At 38.2% G+C, this 21,709-nt stretch overlaps 1 protein-coding gene across 1 annotated transcript in view; it reads left to right on the top strand.

Annotated features, from left to right (window-relative positions):
- Positions 1 to 21,709, top strand: part of LAMA2 (laminin subunit alpha 2) — a 352,961-nt gene that overhangs the window by 30,247 nt on the left and 301,005 nt on the right. The window contains exon 4 of the mRNA XM_063295339.1: positions 955 to 1,197. Coding sequence (XP_063151409.1) covers positions 955 to 1,197 — 243 coding nt within the window. The remainder of the gene's footprint in view (positions 1 to 954; positions 1,198 to 21,709) is intronic.

Here is a 21,709-nt window from a genome sequence, read left to right as displayed (position 1 = left end):
GTTTCTAATCTGCATACAGTATTTATTTATTTATTAAATTTATATCACTGCCCATCTCCCCCAATGTATATGAGAACAGGGGTCTTATATTTAAGGGACAGATCATCTGCAGCCCAAGCCCAGGATGAATGAATAGAAAAAATATTCTTCTGGGCTTCAGGATGTGCAGAAAGCTTGCTGAGGATAAGCAAACATCTGATTATCTATATTTCGCAAGGATGAAGCTAACCAGTAAATCCTGTGTGGTTTACTGAGATCTATTAGGGTTTCCTCTATGGCTCAAACTAGTATAGTATAGTAGTATAACACTAGTACAAGATTCTCTTTCTTCCTCAATAACTGTCTTCAATAACTTATTTTTGATACTGGATGAAGAAATTTATGAATTCTTAAGTTCTTAGTACATAAAAAAAATAATGACTTCACTTAATACTGGTGAGAAGAGTATTGAGCAATATGGCCAACAGCCCTGTCTGTTATCAATATCATCTAGCTAGATTCTCTGGGCCATTCTGTTGGTTTAACAATAGTATCCCTTTGATAAAGGGTAAAATCCATTACATTTAATGGTGGTGGCATCTGAATTCATTGTCATTTTCATTGCTCGTGTTCCAAGTACTTGCACTGCCAGGTAATTCCCTTTAGCCATGGGGATGGACTTGAGCTGGCCAATACTATTTCATTTATATTTTGTGTCAGCTATTCGTCCCGAGACTGGATTCCGAGCAATAGTTCCATAGCAGAACAGGATTTTCCACAGAATTTTTTTCAGCATCAGTTTTCATGTATGAGATACTGCTTTTAACAGGCTATAAAGTAGTGTTTGCTTTTCCAACTATTTAAAGTCAAATCACAGAATCTGATGTTGAATGTGTGGAATTGGCATGGGAAGCCAATAAAACAGCTAAAGGCAAAAATGTAGATAATTCTGATGGCTTCTTTTCATTCTTTCAGGTATTCCAGATTGCTTATGTCATTGTAAAAGCAGCTAATGCACCACGGCCTGGAAACTGGATTTTGGAGCGTTCATTAGATGGTAACAGCTACGAACCCTGGCAGTACTATGCTATCACAGACACAGAATGTCTGACTCGTTACAACATTACTCCTCGCACTGGACCTCCCTCATACGCAAGAGATGATGAAGTTATTTGCACTTCATATTATTCCAAAATACATCCCCTGGAAAATGGAGAGGTAAGATGAGAAACATCGCTGTTGTTAGTAAAGTAGCAATCAGCTACCCTGTTGAATATGCATATGACCTCATCAGTTCATGTATATGCATAAAGTTCATCAGATAAGACATTTTCAAATATTGTTAAAATATGGTTATAATATGCCGTACAGGATTTGAGAAGAAAAGTTGGTTTTTTTTCCCCACAATACTTGAGAGATGTTTCACAGGACTATCAGCAGACACATCTAGACCTGGTTAAGAGTAGGGCAGAGAAGTTAAGGATCCTTTTCTGACCGTACAGCATCTCACAGAGATTGCCTCCAGGACTAGCTGCTTCATAGACATCTTTAAAGTTCAGTTAGAAAAGGAAAAAAAATAGTATTTATTCAGTGAATAATGCTGATTAAACACAGAAATACATTTACATTGATTTCCCCTAATGTGAAATTTAAAGGCAAATTTAGATGTTCCTTCTTAGGTACAGAGAGTACAGAAGATGACCTTGATGGAAATATGCAGGAACCATTTGTTATCTAGGCAAAATGGGCTGAAACACTCCAGAACCAAGAGATGACATTTGAGAAGTATCTCAAGCAGACACCTCCCTAATTCACTGAAGTATAAGAAGTAGGAGGAAGTTCAGCATAGTCAGATTTGCACAATTCTCCCATTATTGTCAATCCCAATAAAAGTAGTTTTAGTCTCCCTGTGGGGTTGATCTCCCTACCTAGTGGGGCTGACATTAGAAAAATGCCTGAAGAGTTTCAGATTAAAGAAAGTGTGTGTGTGCGCGCATGCGCGTGGATGGATGGATGGATTACTGCTCTGCATCTGCATTTTTTTCAATCATTCTCATCTAGCTTCATAGGAAAGAAATGGGTTTTTAATGTTTTTCAAAGGAAAATTGATGTTATCCTAGTGGTGGCACATGAGGTTCTTGCTTTCTCCACCATCTTGTAACAGTGAAATTAATCAAAAATAGCACAGAGAGATGTGACAAAAATTCTAAAGACCCCTGAGGATCAGGTAAGAAAAACAAAACAAAATGAAACAGAAACCTGTTTTACTGCATGAGAAATTGTTACATTACATGTTCAATTCAACATTACAAGATTCTTAATGTGGCACTAGTTATATTAAGATCTGTAGCATTTCTGAGATTTATACGTCAAAGTAAGTGTGCTTTAAAGTTTAGAGGGATCAGAGTAGAGGGAACATGCATTGAATTCTGAATTGTATCTAGGGAGATACACCTTTGGCCTATGCTGAAATGTTTTAAACAGAAGAATTTAAAATAAAATATATTCATTCAATAATGTCATTGTGGTTACAGAAAATCTTAAAAATCTATTTATTCCGTTTAATGAAATGTTAAAAACACTCACCAAAGACTATATTTACTATCTTATAAAGAAGAATAATTGTTACAGTATTGCTCTGCAGATTGATTATTCATTTCTTTTTATTAGTCATTATCATTCAGACTTTTTTTTTGCAGCTGCTTTCCCAATGCTACTTTCTTAATTTTCAGCATTTTTTCTTAATCCATCTATAGATCTTCATTCAGTGTTATTAATATTTTTTTTCAAATGCATGTTCTAGGTTTCCTCATAATTACTTGTGAGTTAGTAAATTCCCTACATCAATATAATCATCCGCCTGCACAATCCTAGTTCTCCCAAACAGATGTTTCAATATGTAACACAATATAAAACACCAGAAATGTTGTCACATGAATTAGTTTTTTTGTTTTGTTTTGTTTTTTTGTTTTAATGCTGCAAGCATAACGCTGATTCATTTGGCCACAGTAATGAGACATAGCTTTATATTTAAAACTGTGAATTACAACTGTGATGTTTGCTGCCATACATCATTCAAATAGATCTGTAATTTCTCATTGAGAAGTTACACTTTGCTATATGCATTCCTTCCCTTTCTTTATTTTCAAGAGCAGGGTGTTCATTTCTGTCATCCCAAGTTGTTGGCAAGCACTCTGATGTTAGGCATTTCAATCTAAATCCCCAAGCTTAAACATCTATTACAGTTGTTGCAGGTGTTAGCAATCTGTTGATATTTTGCTGTGTATTGTGGGGACAGGGGTGTTTTGTTCAAAGTGACAATTTCCCAGTTTCTTTTTACCTCAGTCTCCGTTATGAGTTTTAAGCATGCATGACAGTGGACAACTTAGCTGATTTTGCCACCTATCTGGAGATGATGTTCTTTGACTGGGTGCTAAGTTATGCTTACAAGCTATCCATTAATCTTTCACAGTGATGAGGAAAAAGTGGTTATTAGTATAGAGACAGCAATTTTCTTCCTCCTACTGAGATCCATGAAACAACACTTTCTAGACCTTATATAAAGTTATGTTGGTGCTGAGAGCACAACTGTGAATTGTTTATCATTTTGACTCATAATAATCTACCCATGGCTTTTCCCCTTTTCAGTTATTCTGCTGAGATATGGGAGATGCCCCCTCAATGTTTTGGGACATTTCATTTTGTTCTTTGTTATGTCCTATTAATATAGCAATATTTTAGACAAATAATCTATTATCATTTTTTTCTCCATGAAAGAATTATTAGTGGTTAAAAATTCCACTTGTCCACGTAGTCACAAGCAGCCAAGACTGAGTCAAAGGCACTAAATAAATAAAAACAATAAAAGTTTCACTCTTAGTTTGTCTTTTTGGTGGGTTGAAAAGCTTATTTCTGACATATGATTATCAGATGATAGCTCTGCTTTGCAGGCAAAGTGAGTCACAACAATCTTCCTCCTTTTAAAATGGTAATTAATGCTAAAATAATATTTAAAAAAGGAAATACAACTATAGATTTGAAATTAGCAATTAGCAAAATCCCTAAATTTTTAAGAATGGAAAGACTGAATCATATTTCTTAACTTTCTGTTCACCAAGCAATTTGTTTGGGCATGGGTTTTAGGTTTCATTACTGGATTTTACAAGGGTCTAATATTAAAAAGTGTATGCACTTTCAGTTATAAGGAATCAGCAGTTTTTTGTTTTTCTTGTGCCTTTGAGTCAGTCTTGACTCCTAGCAACTTCCTGGACAAGTCCCTGCAGGTTTTTTTGGCAAAGTTTTCAGAAGGGTTTGCCATTGCCTCCTTCCTAGGGCTGAGAGAAAGGGACTGGCCCAAGGTCACCCAGCCTAAGGTGGGACTAGAACTCACGGTCTCCTGGATTCTAGCCTGGTGCCTTAACCACTACACCAAACTGGTTCTCCTGTAGTTATTTACCTCTGTTGTAATACATGTGCAACAATAGAGTTGCTTGAATCATACATAAAAACAGGTGTGAGTGCCTTATTCCCAAATCTTCAGTCCTGTGAATGTATCATATGATCCTGGATCCTGCCTAATTATGATTTCTGATTATGCTGGAGTACAACCCCATAGAGCGCCTTTCCCCACTATGAGCTGAAGTGTTGTCTATCCATCCTGGTTTATGCTATGCAAGTGGAAAAGGCTTTTAATATACAATATGGAGTGTGAGGAGGTCAAACCTGAAAGGGTGGGCCCAAATTCCTGAGATTTCCGAGTGCTAGGCCAACCTCCATTATCTTGTGCCCCTTAAATGTGTTTGTTTGCCTTATTGAAGCAGGCCATGATTAGAATAGAGCTATAAATAATAAGAGGAATATAGTATATTTAGTTATTCCCAGCACTATTCAAAGTTCTACACTTTTTTTCCTGCCTGTCACAAATGTGTAGCTGCTCCCAGATTACCTTTTTTGATAGTTTAATAAAAATGTCAACTTCTTCAAAAGTGTTGTAAGCTGGGCTTCATTGCTTCTGATTCCTGTGATTTTCATTAATCTGAAAACTAGAAATTAGTGATTACCATAGGGATTTTTGCTTCATTTCATTTGTAGTGATACCATCATTATTTGCATTTAATTTATTTCTTTATAAAAGCCTATTTTTATGGATTAAACTGAGTTCCTCTGGCTTATAGCTAGACTTAGAGTAAACTCAAAGAGATCAGTGGGACTTAATTACCACTAACTTAAGCCAACAAAATAATCTGGTGCTATAAAAAGTATTATAGAGTTTTAACTCTAGGCAAATCTATTTTTCCCCTGTGGAAGATACATGACATTTGTTTATCTTCATTCCTTTTAAACTTTTAAGTGACCTCGTTATTTTAAATATTGTGCTTGATGCATAGCATTCTTTGTTTTTAGGATCTGTTTCAATAAATAAAATCAATAAAATCAGAAATCAAATTAGCTTGTAATAATCTTAATATCCTATGATGTCACACTTATCTATGAGTTTCTACACTGTTTTGATATCACTATTTCAATCTTTACATTGGTGTTTTAAGAATACAGGTAGTCCTTGCTTACCGACTACCTCATTCAGCGACCATTTGAAGTTACAACGGTGCTGAAAAAATAACTTTACAACCAATGCCCACATTTATGACCTTCACAGCATCCCATTTATGACCTTCACAATGTCCCTCAGTCACTTGATCACTGTTACAGCCAGTACGTGTTGTCCTGTGCCTGACCTGTTGTTTTTCCATTTTTTTCCCCTTGCAGAGCAGAGAGATTGGAGAGAAAGAAATTACAAGAGAGTAAGCAGGCGCACAATGGGGAATACACAACAAAAGCAATGTGGTGGTGCTGGTAGCCCTGAGCTTGCTATGCAAACAGCCCAGGGTATTCCCCATTGTGTGCCTACCTACTCTTTTGTAATCCCTTTTTCTCCAATCTCTCTGCTCTGCAAAGTGGGGAGGAGAAAAAAAATGGGTCAGGAGAGATTGCCTAGACAAATTGCTTGGGGTTTTTTTCTTCCCCAATGCTGCACACCTCTAAGGAGAGTGCCTTACTTGCTATCTGTACTCTTAATGCCCTAATGTAGGATGAAAAAGCCACTCATTTTGGAGTGCATCACCAACTTAAACTTGTATATATACGTTCACTAAATTCAGTTAGATACCATCCTTTTTGCAGACTTGCCACTGAACTGCATGTGCAGTTAGTTTCTATATATGTAGCTCTGTGCACACACATGATTATGCTAGAGGAACACAGATGGTTAAAGCAGTCCCTTATGCCCCTCAACAGGGTCAACAAAGTATGCACCTAGGAACAGATTTTATTTTATTCTTCCACCATAATCATGGGGAGAGGGATTTCTTTTAGGAATGTTTAAGGTTTCCTGTTTTTCCTCATAATATATTTTCTATCATTTAACATTGATCTTTAACTCTTGAGTTATACTGGCTTCAGGCAGGGGTATAGCATTTTGTTTGGCAATAAAGCACCCTGCAACAATACCAAAAAGGGTGGGGTTCCTACTCAAAATTATATATATACATTTTTAGAAAAAGGAGTGTTTTAGAAACCTGTAGAGTGCATTCTTATGTATTTGATTTTGAAATTGCTATGACAAAAATGACAAAGTAAGTAGTAAATATATAAATTGGCTGTTATACAATAGCTAGTATAAAATAGGGAGGTACACAATTGCATAAAGACAGATGCAATTTGCAAATAGTTGGTGTGCAACAAGTCCATCTATACTCAATATTTGTATCTTACCAGTTCCCCACCCATGTATGACCTATAGCACCCTGAGGTTGCTTTTTAGTGCAACCCTTTGGTGCCTTTGAGTCAGTTTTTGACTCCTGGTGACTGTCTGGACTAGTCCCTTCAGTTTTCTTGGCAGGGTTTTTTGCCATTGCCCACTTGCCTGCTTCCTAGGGCTGTTTTCTGAGTCTGGATGTATCCAAGAAAGTTTTAGGTTTTTCCACCTATCTTTGATTTCTTTCCATAATTTATTATAATTTCTCTAAAATATATCTTTATTGGGAAATATCTATTTTTGTAATACTTTGAGAAAAGCCAACTTGAGATCAATCATGGAGTGTGCTGGGGAGCTGAACAGTTCCATCACTGTTTTTTAGCTGTTGCTATTTTTGATGACAGATTTGTGTCTGTCTATTCTTTTGCCTAGTAACTGGCCAGTTTATCCTATATAAAGTACAGTGAAGCATTGCTGAGAAGTGACTCAATATATCATGTTGGAAGATGAGCAATTCCTCAAGTTGGGGCAACATTCTTAGGTCTTGTATAGTTTTACCGTAGTAGACCTAGGGTCAGGGCTGGCATCTGCATGTGCCCCCAACATTGGTTCCTGTGACACAGTCTGCTTTTGTTGGTAAGCAGCTGCTTTAGGTTGGAATAAATGGAATAAACTGACAATGTATCACTGATGATATATTTGAGTGATGATAGCCATAAATTATAGATGATTACAAGTGGTGTTCTGTTGCTTTCTCTTCTGGATCCCTTTTTCTAAGTACTAGTCTGCTGATCCCAGTCTCTCTCCCTCCGTTTCTGTAATTGGAGAAATTATTAATCTATTATTGATTCTGAACAGAAGCAGCTGAATGACAAAGCTTGGCTGTAAACAGTGGATTTTATGGTGTCTTTTAGGTAGAAGTAGAAGCAGATCCTCTTTCTGGCCATGATTTGCTTCAGTTTCTATTTGTTGAGGGAAGAACATATTATTTTCCCCAGGCATTTGGGGCCAGTTGAGTGGAGTCCTCTTTTGGTTGTTTTTATTATGATGCTGCTCACCGTTTTCTATTCTGCATTTCGTATTCATATTTATATATTGTGTATGTTATGTGGTTGTTTTTGTTTTTGTTTGTTTGTTTGTTGTTGTATACCTCCCAGAATCATGTTGCTGAGTTGGGTGGCCTAATAAATCCAGTAATAAATAAAATAAAATAAATTTGCTAGAAAATGTATACTTGTCCTTTCTAATAATCCCAGGCCTTGTCTGGGTCACTTATAGATAGTATTTACCCTTGCTGAGGCCGGAATATCTCATCACCTTCCTGTGAGCGAAGGTTTCATGGGCATGCTCAGCCTTCCCTGCGAACTGTATCCATTCATACAGGGTATCTGGGTCGTCCCTACCGAGCGACCACCTCAGGACCTCCGTGTTCAGTCTGTCCTTAAAAAGTTCTATTAAGGTAGATTGGGACCAATCCTCAACCTTCCCAGCCAGAGCCTTAAATTCCAGAGCATAGTCTGCTACCGATCGTGGCTCCTGGCTAAGCTCCCTCAGTGCCCGTTTTGCCCTTTCTTTAGCTAACGGGTCTTCAAAGTGTAGTTTCAATGCCCACAGGAATTCTTCGAACTCCTTCAGCTCAGGGGCATCCGATTGACATAACTGCACATACCAATCGGCAGCCCGCCCCTTGAGCTTAGTGGCAATGGCATTAATCTTGGCTCTTTCTGAACGAAAATACGGTTCCCATTCATCCATATAACTCCTTGCATTGGTAAGGAAGAACAATAGCTTAGTTGGATCTCCATCAAATTTAACTGTAAAGTCCTTAACCCCCACTCCGGGCAGTCCCTTTGCCACAGCTGGGTGGTCGGACTTTCTTTTAGCTCCCAGGGATCTCCACTCTTGAGGAGGGGACCTTGAAATTCTCACCCTCGGCGCCCTTGCCTCCTCTCTGCACCGGGTCCTACTCCTTTCCTCCGAAGAAGGTGGGGGTGAAGAAGGAGACTAATGCCTATTACTAGACTCCTCTCTCCTCCTCTCCCGGGGACCCCAGTCCATTGACATTTTCTGAAACATAAATTCTAGTGACTCCAATTTGGCCTCCACCAGTCTTATATGGTCAGGGGTTTGGGAATCCTCCTTTCCCTCCTGCCTCACCACAGTTGGGGAACTCGGGTACCGCTGTTTCCAAGACATTTTGGACGTCCCTGGTAGGGGTCCCTGTGTTTCATCCCAGGTGACCAGTTCGCCTGGTGACTCGCCGGTTGGTACAGGGGCTCTTTTACCTCCAACCTCCTCTTCTCCCAGGCTGGAGCTCGACACCTCCCAAATTTCTGAGAGCTCCTGAGTAGGGACCCTCTCTGTTCTTATCACCGTGGAGTCGGGTTCCCCCTCGCTCGATTCCTCGCTTTCCGTGGTTTGGGGATTTGGTTTGCTCATTGCTAGCACTTCTCCCTCACAAAATAAATCTGGAAAGGGGCTAACGGAAATTTTTTTGAGATTCTCAGCTTTATGTAAGGATTGCCTACCCTAATAGACTCAGACTCACAAGCAGGAACTTAATGATATCTGATTTATTAAAGAATAGTATGCAAATACAGAGAAAGCTGAGAATGAGCAAAAGCGCGCCAAATACAAACTAAAAACCCTCGCCTCAAACGTAATCCCTCCCCTCGCCTTGCCGTTGCAAACTCCCCCCCCCCCCAGGTGCTGGTAACCGTTTCTGCTGATGTCCTGGGAAAGGAACCTTGAACACAGGAGATAACCCAAACACATTCCAAACCAGCAGCCAACAGATAACAATCCCACGAGATGGAATCCTCCTCCCCTCCCAGACGAAACACGCATCAGCCAAATGACATGCGAAACGTTACGATGTAACGGTAACATTGGAACGGTGAACATGACAATTTAATACTTAGAGTAGACTCTTTGAAAGCAATGGGTCATAACTTCATCTTGAGTAATAATTCATTGATTTAAGTTGGTTTGCTCTTAGTATGACTGTTTCTGAATGTAACCCACTAATAATAAACTGGTAATGAAAACAATCTGCCGATTTTCATGATACCAGAAATATGCTACCAAAGGCAGCAGTCTCAGCCTAATTTTAAGGCGAGTTTTGTAAATATCCAACAATGACTAGTGTGATGTAGGAAAATCTGATCCACAATAATTATACACTGTCTTCTGAGGTACTTTAGATAATTTGCATGTACTTTAAATGGGGTGTGATGAAGCATCTTTTTATTTATTTTAATCAAATTCAATATGATTCTCCTATAAGAATATAAGGAAAAGTATACTCTCCATGGAGTACTAATGTGGTATTGATTCTTTGTAAGTACAAGACAGCAGTAAAAGCAGGGGGGAGGGAAGCTTTTAGGTATAAAATAGTAAGAGTCAGGCAAGGACACCATATCTTGGAGATGGGTCAAGCATGAGTGAATGTGCGCGTTGGTTTGTTTATCACTGCCACTTAAGGTTTTTTTTCCATTTTATATAGCCAAGTGTGTAAATTGTTCCATTTCATAATCAAAAGACATTTTCCAAACTAAAGATATCAAATCAGCTTCCAACTTCCATTCTGAAAAGAAAACAAAACATTTGGTCAAATCTTAGATAAGAATTATGCATTTCTATATTCTTTCCATTCCTCCAGCTTTCTCTTTGTTTCCTACTGTATGTGTAGTTTTATGTCCAATTCAAATTACTTCAGAGAGGGAAACAGAGAGACGGACAGGCAGGCAGGCAGGCAGAGAGAGAATGTTTATTATTCTATTTCCTAATTCTACATTTTGGGCAATCAATTTCCTTATTATGGTATAGCTGCTTTGTAAGACCCCCACCCCACCCCCTGGTATTTAAAATTGTAATGAACTGATTAAGTTTATGCAGATGAATGATCCCATTTGAGGAATAGAAATCAGTAAAGCAGCTCATCCTGATTTTCCTAACTTGCATGGCAATTGTGCTACAGGTCCTTCCAATATCTTTGCTTTGAGTGTCACATTAAACAGTAGTCCCACTGGCCACAAATGTCAGGTCAGATGTGTTTAAAACTAGGTGGGAGAGAGATTAGCCTTCTCCCAAACTTTGTGCAATGATTCTGGCTCCAATGTGGTGGATGTCTTACTAATATTTTTTCTATATTTAGGGAGGATTGTAAAAAGAAAAAAGAAAAAACTCCATAGAAGTTGTGTAAAGGAGGAAACTAAGCAAAGAGCCATTTATTTGATCAACTATTGTGCTATTCATGGAGAGATCACTTACCTGATTTAACTTCAACCACAGATGAGTGTGTCATGTGAATTTGTCCAATTGGTAAATGCAGAACTGGAGTGGGCCCAGTGGAGTAGCTGTGAAGGGCAGCCCAAACCCAGTTGCTCCTTACTTCATGTGTGGTAGCTGAGGTGTCTAGAAATCATGGAACAATGTTTGCAAGCTGTGCTTGCAATACTGGTATTGGAAATGAAACCATAAAATTTCAACACTGTTAGAGATTGTGCCATGGGTTTCTTCTTTCTAACATGGCACTTCATATAGGCTAAGTAATTAACCTTTCCTGTTATAAATTATATGTTTTTCCCAAAAATGTTCAAAGAACTACAAAATGTTGTTTGTTAGTAAGTTTTATCACCACCAGCAGCTTTGCAATGATTATTCAAAGGAATGGCATAAGAGTATTGGTATGATGGATAATATTCCTATTTACTTAGCTCAAATGAGACAAAGAAAAGTTGAAAGCAGAGCATATTAACAGAAGCCCAGGAGTAAGAGAACCAGGAAAAAATATTGTATTCTCAGACGTTTTGTGAGTTTATGTGCTATAGATTGTAGTTTTAATTACATAACATCTGCATCTTTTCTTTTCGATGGGTAATCTGGTAGACTTTCAGTGGCTTTCTCCAAATTCTTAACCTCATGTCCTTTTCAGCATAATATAAATATAGCTATAAAGTCTAGAAGATAATTTCCAGTCCCAATAAAACTGATTTAACAAATGTGTTGGTCTTTGTTTAATTTGGCTCATTTAATAGAAGCTTGAGGGCACACGTTTAGAGACTAGGGCAATTTCAACTATTCATAAATTGTTGCAGAAGGGAAAAATTGTACAGGAAACATGTTACAATGTGACAGCAAATGTTCTTCTCAATTAAAAATTGTACAGTCTTCAGATAGAAGATTTTTAGACTGTAGTTGTATCATAGCTTTCATTTTCCATATATCATCTGCAAACATCTGGATCCATTTTAAGTTCCTTTAAAAATAATGAAGTCTGGACTGTCTTTGAAAACTTGTTTTTTGTCTGTAACTTGTTCCTAAGCTATACTGATGTAGGTCAATAATGTCAGAAGTTCTGAACTCTGGGACTTTTTGATGCCTCTCTGTTAGATCTCCTTCATGCCTTATTGCTTGAATAGTCATTAAAGGCAAGTTTGGCCAACAGAGCAAGGCATGGAGAGAAGGAGAAAGGGACTTACAAATGAACTGTAAATCCAATCCTCCCCAAAGCCTGATTTAATCGTTTCACGGGGAGTTTCAGCTTGTCAGTATCTTAAGGTCAAAGGGTCAAAATATCTACAAATACTCAGAACTGAAATGTATTCATCCCAGCATGGCTAGAAAAATTGCTGTGACATCTCCCTGCCAGATAAGATTTGATGAATGTGGCAGATAAGGTTCTTTCAAACACAAATGCCTGAATATCAGGGAACTCTGATTATTGGGTGGTCTAAAATTCTAGAAATAGTCAACATTTAGCTAGTACTTGAAAATTCCCAGCTTAATGCTTCAATTCTAATCAATGATTTTTTGTTCTCAGCTTTAAATGTCATGGCTTTCTTTGTTGAGATAGTGAATACAATGCAAATTTCTTTCTACTGAGCACCACTATAATCATAAATGTCAGATGAGAAGAATGGCACAATCCAAAATGAGATGTTGTTCCTTCCTTACTGATTTCTCTTCACCATTCCTTGATCTCCCAGGTCTAACTAAAGGAGACTTTAGTTAAATATGTCAGTTAGGGCATTAGTCCATTTTTCAAGATGGCAGGTATCAGGACAGAAATAAAAGAATCTCAGTCATGTTGTTATCCAGCTGCTATTGGCTGAGTTCATGTAGGGTTAATTTGAGTCTCATGTTGAATCCTACAAGCAAACAGTAGCAGGCGCAAGCTGTAAAGGGGGTGACTGATCCTTGTTACATGGCATTGTCAGAGAGACGGAGGAGTGCTAGATAGCTGGGAACTGTGTCTTCCTAGTAGTGTGCTCCTAAGTAACTTGGCTTTGTCCTTTGGGCTGGCCAGTACTCATGGAGCTTAGAAGAAGGCTGAGATCCTCTGATGTAAAATCCTGTTTGACAGCTCTCTGATGTTAAAACAACTTCCTTGGCAGCCTGACTGCTAAATTGCAAGCCTTGTTTGACTGCCTGGAAATACCTGATTTTCTCCTGAACATGATGCTCAGAACTTTGTCAAAACTGGACTCTGTCTTGACTACCAGATCTGTACTGCAAAAACACAGATGATGGTAGCAAAAAAGTTAGTCTTTTTTGTATCTCTTCGCTGCTATAGAATTTTAATCCAGATGTTTGCAGCCTGTATAGATAGATTAGATCTTATAGATGGATTAGATCTTGATCATGGTTTTGCCTCTGTAAGTGTTCCCTGTTAGTTTTCAAGTAGGGTTGCTAATCTCTGCTTCTGGTCTTGTTGGTGAGACCTATAGCAGCAAATTACACAGATGGTTGAAAGTTCCTTCTGAGTCGTTAGTGCAGTGACAATAGGTATCATGTGTGGTTTAGCTATCGGAGGTTCTAGATGTTGTCCTGATCCTCAGGTTGAGCAACTGAAAGGGAGTGGAATGTTTTTACCCTTTCATTGGATGTCTGCAAATTTTATCCAGACCATGTTTTCCATATGTGAGTTTGGTAGAGGAAGATGAAAGAAATAAGCAGAAAGGGGCAATCTTCCCTTTTTCTATATGATTCTAACACATAAACTGCCAGTGTAACTGAGCTTGGCCTCTGCCTAGAGGTGTCAGTGGGGGTGGACGTCGTATCCACAGTGTCAATATGGTGGATGCAAGCCAGGGTAATTGACGTTTCACCCCTTTTTACATGCATGAAATGCATGTGACATGTTAAAAAGGAGCAGGACTTTGATTGCCTGGCCATGCCCACCATTTTGACACTGGGGACCCTTTCTTACAGGGACCCCTGCTTCTGCCAAAGTTTGCGTTGGAGAAGAAGAGGTCAATTCACAAGGAAAGCAGAAGTTCTAAGGAAGAAAGCTCCCTTAGGGTTGAAATCCTAAGCAAATTTGTTAGAAAGCATTCTGGTTTCCTTCTACAATATTGAAGGAAATTGAGATTGCTTCTGAATAAATATCCTTTGGATTGCAAAGTTACTCTGTAAGTCTTTTTGTATATAACCTTTCAAAGAGGGTTTTGAAGTAGAAAAAGCAGTCATTGAGATTAATGCACAAAATTAACTTTCCAGCAAGCCTTTCCACTTGGAAAAAAGAGAGAAAAGACAACAAGATTGAGCAACTGCACTTCTATATTATGCATGAAAATAAATATCTGGAAACATTTATTGCTCAAAAAACAAAAAGATGGAAACATTTCCTGCTACCTCTTGGGGAAATCTGAAGTGAAACTCTTTCTGCTGTTAACAATTCCTTTCCATTTTGGCTTTTTATTATAGAAGGTGTATATAGTAGTAGTTAATGTCATTTGTTGAAAACTGAGCAATGATTAATGATGTGATTCATAGGACTGCTTAGGTTTTTTTTTTAATCTGTTCAATTGTGTCTGGTTCTCGGAGACTGCCTGGACAAGTCTCTGCAGTTTTCTTGGCAAGGTTTTTTCAGAAGTAGTTTGCCATTGCCTCCTTCCTAGGGCTGAGAGAAAGTGACTGGCCCAAGGTCACCCAGCTGGCTTTGTGTCTAAGGCGGGACTGTTTTTTAGCCTGGTGCCTTAACCACTACACCAAACTGGCTCTATTAATAATAATTAATATGGTTCAAATGATTTGAAATGTAACCACTTACTAAGCACACAGGGTTCTGAACAATTTAGCACCAGGCTTCAGTCTTGTTACACTGCCGTGAACATGTAGAAAAAAGCAGGAAGCTGTGGATAATGTTGTCTAATACATATAATCTCACATTTGCAATACTTCATTTGTTGCAGTTTCTTTATGCCATGATAGCAGTGTGCAGTTGTTGGCCTTCAGAGGTAAGAGCTATGATTGGTTTTGCCTTACTTATTTCTTCTGATTGGCCACCATGAGAGCCAGGATTCTTCTACAGTCTTTGTTCTTATGAGAGCATCCTACAATACAAATGTTTGTAAAAATGAGTTTCTCATAGCCATACATATTTTTATGAATACGCCTTAGAAACGAAATGCCTGAAGCATTTCTAAAGTAAGCTTAGCCAGTGCAGTTTTCTGTATTGTATGAGTTTTTCATCTATTCAAGTTCACAGAACTAGTTTCTACTTCATAAGCTAATATAAACTTGGTATTACTTAATATGGATATATTCACAGATATCCATTGGGGGAAGGGGGGCAAGTGATGACGCAGGAACCTGGAAGTAGCTATCTACATACCTTCAGGAAGAGAGTCAAGAAGGGAACCTGCCCATGCATGACTGCCTAGAAAACAAAGGCAGCAAAGAGCAGGCAGAGGGAAAGACAAAGAGGGCACACAGAGTAAATCCTATATCCCGTTGAACCTTGTGCAAAATAGGTTGTGAAAATAAGTGCCACTGAAGTCACACTTCCCACACATGTTCTTGATGGCTCATGTGCCAATCTCAAATTCCCATCAGCTCTCAAATGGCTCTCTGTCAAACTCTGGGCAAAGCCTTCATGAGTCAATCTGCCAGCATCTCTCGTAATGCTAATATCTCCCTTCAATGATGTCCTCTTCTTGGGCATCTCCTATCTACTGATACTTGATGTCAGTGTGCTTTGTACTGGATACATTCCTGGTTGTCTTCAGACATGTCTGTTGACTTTGCCTCATCTATCCCAAACTCCATTAACAGTTTGTCATGCTCCCCGATCAAATGTTCCCAGAACATCTGAATGGACTCACATGCATGAACGAAGTCAACACGTGTTGAGACTTGCAAGTCAGTAGAGTGGGAGGGGGAACATTCACAAGTGAGAATACATCATGTTTGGACTATCTCTCATACCCAAGGACAACTGGCTGAGCTGTTGAAGACACCTGCAGGGAAGCAAGAGACTGGCATGAACTGATGAAAGGGGGGGGGCATTGCATACCAGAGTGAGGGAGGAGGAATCTTGCACTCATTGGACTGTTTACGTTAGGGAAAGTGCGGGAACTCTTATTCACAACTTTTTTGCCATTCTGTACGCTTCTTCCCTTAAAGAGATGTCTTCTGTATTTACGTATGAATTGGATTTAATGGCGATAGAGTGTTGCAGTTATTACACAGTTTATGTAGCTCCATTATGTAGTTTATGTAGTCTCCTGCCATAGTTTTGCTGCCTATAATATTCTGCTTTGGTGGAAGATAGGGCAACAAATGATTACTATTTGCTTGGCCAACTGATCGCCCCAACTCCATGTGCTTGTGGACTTGTGATCTATCCTTCTAGTTTAGGGTCACTATTGTCTGGCAGTTGGAAATCTATGTGTGCAGGGCCCTTAAGATACCTGCCCAAAGTCTTGACTCTAACCCAATCTGCTCTGGTTGGTGTGCTCACCTTCCTATACAGGATTCCAACTGCTGCAGCAGTGTCTAGCCTTGTCACTGAGGCTACATACTGGAACTTTCCAATTTCCTATGCTATAACCAATTTCTGGGGTTTGCATTTCATTCCAAATAGTCCAATTTCTTGGAAGATGCCTTTCATAAGCAACTCCCCATTTTCAGTCACAAAACAGTGATAGCTTTTAAAGTTTACTTTTTACTCTTACCATATGAGATTCCTTACTGATAACAGGTTTGACTTCAAGTCTGGGACATACAGGTCATCCTTAATGGTTGCATTGATGATTTTTCCTTTATCTGATGCACAAAATAATTTAACAGAGCCTCTCTCTGCTGAGAGGAGTTTTTGTCTGTCTGCTAAGTAAATTTCTGACTTGAATCCAGTATCTAGTTTAATCAATATCTCCTTCTTATGGAAAGAATCAAAGAATGCACCATCTTGTAATCAAGAAGGTGAGGCATTGTCTCATCCTTCCTCTTCTTTATTTTCCTATAATTCTGTTTTCTGGCTTTCTGGGGTGACTCGCACATTCTGGAATGTTCTTTCTCCAGTTTACCTGGTTTCCCTTTGGGGAGGCAGTTGACATTTCCTCTCCCTGCCCTTAACTTTGCAAGCTGAGCCTCAAGCGAGAGTTGATTTCTCTGTCTCTATCACACATATGCAGATCAGAATCTTGCAAACATTTTTTTACAAAATGAATATGTGTTTCTTCTTTCATTTCACATTCCCAGAACTTGCAAGTTTAGCAGTAGGACAATCAGCATTTCTGGTTATAGGGGCACGCTTTGCCCTTCCACATTGTCTTGCTATCTCCAATATCTGATTAACATGAATATTTAAATCCTCTTCTTCCCTTAGCCATTTGTTACACCCAGTGCTTTTTAATGCTGGCACTTCTCCTTATTCTTCCTGAGGTTTAGCAGTCTTCTTGCCTTTGAAGTTGGGCTGTTGGTAGCTGATGTGGTTGACCACTACTCTGGCTCTCAGTTACTTTCACAAAGTCATACAAAATTCTAAAACAGTGAAGCTAATTGTTCAAGTGACACGGTCCCTATCAGGTTAGTTACGTGAGTTGCATGATTCCTTAACCTCATATTATTAATGAAACCAATTAATCTGTGACTGAAAAATACAACTTGGGTGAGGTGATCAATATTAGAGAGCAAGAAAAGTGTCAAAATTTTATGGCACTTAAATTTTAATTTTAGAAATACCTAAGGTTTGATGAAAACCTGTATCCTACTATTTGTTCTAATAATTTCTTAGATAGATAAGAAATAAAATATCATTTCTGGTGCTATTTTAATTGGGGAAGGAAAATTGTAAAATAGCTAGCAACTAGTTCAATAAAGTAGAAAGGAGTTGTTTTATTTATTTAATGTTTATTTATTAAACTCAGTATATCAGTTTATATCACTGACTACTGAAATGTTTTGGTGACTTTATCAGCTTTTCAGAGCAAAATGATTTTGCTTTTCAGAATCTCACAATACATTCGGGCAGCAGTGAAATATGTCTAAGGATATTTAATATTCATGTTGATGACATTTGATATTGATATTGATTGATAACATTCAGATCAATGTTAATGCAATTAGTGTCAATACCATATAGTATTTTTTTCTATCCAACTTCTCAGTTAATCATATTTTAAAATCTGCAGTTGCCACTCTATGGATCTTGAACATACCTTTCAAAATATATCTTTTTTTCTCAGCTTCACTACTCCCAATCTATATATTTTTTCCTATGCAGCTGTCTTATATATACCATTTTCCCCAGTATACATTGATTTATACCAAAATATACTTAATTTTAATTTAATTTCTTTGCTGATTACAAAAGGTATCAGAAGACTTGATTAATTGCTGCCATCAGTGCAGCCGTGGAATGAAGTATTTCTTTTGCATCCATCGATGTATTAAGCTGAGATGAGCTCCAGGGTAGAAAATAGAAGAGCAGCAAGAAGACAAAGTGGAAATAAACCAAAGAATAGGCTGTGAGATGATAAAAAGACCATGCCCTTTATTAGATGGTATGCCTGGAGCCCCTAGCCAAGGACTGTTTTGAAGTCCAGTAACTCCCAATTTGAGATTTTAGGAAATGTCATGGCAAAATGACTGCTATGTTGGAAAATAGCTGTTGTGATTTGCATTGCCAGCCACAAGATACCAATTTTACAGTAAGGCAAACTTGTGAGGCTAAATACTATTTATTTGTTTGATTGATTTATATCCCACCTTTGTTTGTACAACTCCAACAGATCCAAGATCCTGTGGAGGAGGTTGCTTTTATGCCTGGCCACCCCTCCCCACTCTTTTGAATTTCTAAGGGCTCTTAGGAGCATCCTCTGTATCTCACCCTGCAACATTACTTGTTACAACATCTGCACCATTCATAAAAAGTGTAATGACATAGCTGAGTTTGTCTCTTGATCCTCAACTACTTGGTCAGTTGTTTGTTTTTAGCTTATAGTATCTACCAAGGTCAGTGTGAATGGGTTGAAGGCTGCTTATTCCTTCTCTAAATTATCTTTCATTCCTTGTTTGTTTTTAAAATACTTTTGGTTTGCAATGGCCCCAACTGTGTTTTTATGATGGTATTTCAGTTGGAGCGAAACAGGATGTGTTTCAGATAGAGATCATGTACCAATTTTTAGCTGTATTCCTGACTCTCTTACACAGCTGTTTCATATGCAGGATCACTTGCCAAGGGAACAGTTCTAATTCCTTCTATCTTCTGGCCATTATTTTGAATCTAATATTGTCATAGGAGTAATCAGTCAATTTCTTGAATAGAAGTACCTTATAGAGCCATTTATACATTACGTTGTCTCCACAGGAGAGTTCTCTGATCACATTGACAAAGGACAATGAAACATCAATACGGAGATATATTTTGCTGAGATAATTTCCTCAATGGCAGCCACTGAGATAATTTCCTCAATGGAAGCCATTGGCTGCCAGTATGAGTATGGAAAGTGCTGTAAAGCTTTTCTTGGTGTACTTCTAGGTGATCCCTATATGATCTCATAAAATGTGGATGCAACTTTGCCCTTTTCAGTGTCAATAAATATGTAGCAAAATGTGCCCAGTAATATAAAGGCAGATTAATTAGAGAACAAAGTCAAGAAACCCAGTATAATTCAGTTCTCCAAAGGCAGACAAATCTGAAGTGGTTTTAGTTGCATGTAATTTTCTGTTTGTCCTATTTGCTTCCTCATGTTTCACTAAAAAACAAACAAATAAACCCAAACCTATCCCTGACTTTCGTTCCATAGTTGATTCCATCTTTTCTCTCAAGAGCCCTTTCTGTTTCTTTTCCCTCTGATTTTTAAAAGTTTAACAAAGCAATTCTGAATATGTCCTTTTGTATCAAAGCCCTGTTTATAATTAGTTTTTGCCCCTCTCCCCTTTCTTTATATTATTCCATTGTCTACTGGAATTAAAATATCTGAAAACTGACCATCTTTTCAAGCAAAATCATATGGTATTTTGGACCTGTTCAGAAAAGTGTGGTGAAATTTTCTCTTCAGAAGGAAAATATACACTGTCCATGGAACACTAGTGAGTAGGCACACAGCTCACTAGATCACAGTTTTTCCTCTAGGATAATATATATTGTATATTTTAGTTATACTAATTCTATATAAATTGCATATGTTAATTGCATATGGTGGGCTACAATTTGGAAGACACCAAGGGGCTGCAGGGCAGCCAGCTAATGGTATAACGTCATAACCATTTGAAATCCTTTCCTGCAAAACGTGGGGGGTGGGGGACTCAAGTTGTCTCTAGGCTGCAGATCTGTGCCTATAAACAAGTATTTATGACCCAAAGAACTAGAGATAAATACCAGCTAACAGTGTCATCGTTTCCACATTTATTTGCACATAAGTCCATTATGTTCAATGGAATTCAGACTGAGAAAAAGGCACACCTAGCCTATCATCCTGTTATATGCCTCTCAGAAGTATTTCTAGCTGAGCTAAGTAAGACTTAATCCCAGTTAAGACTTAATCCCAAGTAATGTGTATACATCTGAAACTGAAATAATTAACAGCATGATCCAGTGCATTTTTTCTAAGAAATAAAACCCACTATAGTCGCTGTGGCCTATTCCAGATAACTAGTGTTTATACGAAGAGAATATAGCTTCTGCATTCAGTCTTTCTTTGCCCCCTTCTTCCCTGCAGTTTCATCTATTCCCCAACCACTCTTCAGAAGGTTTATATTGAATGGGGTGCTTAAGGGATCTATTGAATCCATTGCGGAATGAGAAAATGAAAAGATCTTACTCCAATGTGTCGCCAGGCTTGGAGCAAGTGGGAGCTTTTTGATCCATAGGTACCATTCCAGAATCTGATTATTATCTGATAACAACATCTCTTGAGCAACAGTACAGCATTCTCTGCTTATGGACAACTATGTACATAAGAAAAAGCTTCTCCAGCAGACATAGACTGCATTTACAAAACACCCTTAACCTTGTTTCTGAACTGTCTCATTTTCTGAGTTTGCATAACATACTGAACCATAAAATAGCCAAAAGGTCTGAGTTCACTCAACATGTTTAAGCCACACAAAATACTAACCAAGCTGAACATGTTGGGTAAGCACATCTGCTAGACCTTCAGCTGACATGGCTATGTGTGTTGTATGAACACAATCACTCTGTTAGAGCTGATCATGTGTGTTTGCCCAGACTCCTCTTGGTTTCTTATTACACATAATTATTGTTGAAAGACTTGGTTTACTAATATATTGTTCTAGCTTCATTGGCAATAAAAGGCAACTCTTTTTTAAAGGTACATGACAAAATACTTTTAAGGAAATTGAATGCCTTATTACTCTAGGATTTATTCATAACCATTGCTTTGACAATGAACAATTTCTTTAAATTTCTCAAAAGACATTGTCTTTGACAAATTACTTTCCCCTCAGAAATGAAAAATGCAAGAATTGCACTGCTGTAGGGGGGGAAAAAGAATGAATTAGAGAAGCAATATTAAGTTTGAGGTGCAAGTGGTTTGAAGAAAGAGAGCTGCTGACAAAAAAAAGCTCACTTTAGCTTATGCAGTCTGAGGTACAAGTTGCCCAGCATATAATCATATTTGCTAAACAATTCATTAAGCTGACATTTACCAGTGCTCTTTGGGGACTGAGTTAGTTGAAGTAGAATATGACATGAACAGCATTTGACATTTTGCTGCTGGTTTA

The sequence above is a fragment of the Candoia aspera genome, chromosome 1, assembly GCF_035149785.1.
Source record: "Candoia aspera isolate rCanAsp1 chromosome 1, rCanAsp1.hap2, whole genome shotgun sequence".
Lineage (NCBI taxonomy): Eukaryota > Metazoa > Chordata > Lepidosauria > Squamata > Boidae > Candoia > Candoia aspera.
Note: the sequence above shows the minus strand (reverse complement) of the source record. Positions and strands in the feature narration are given on the sequence as shown.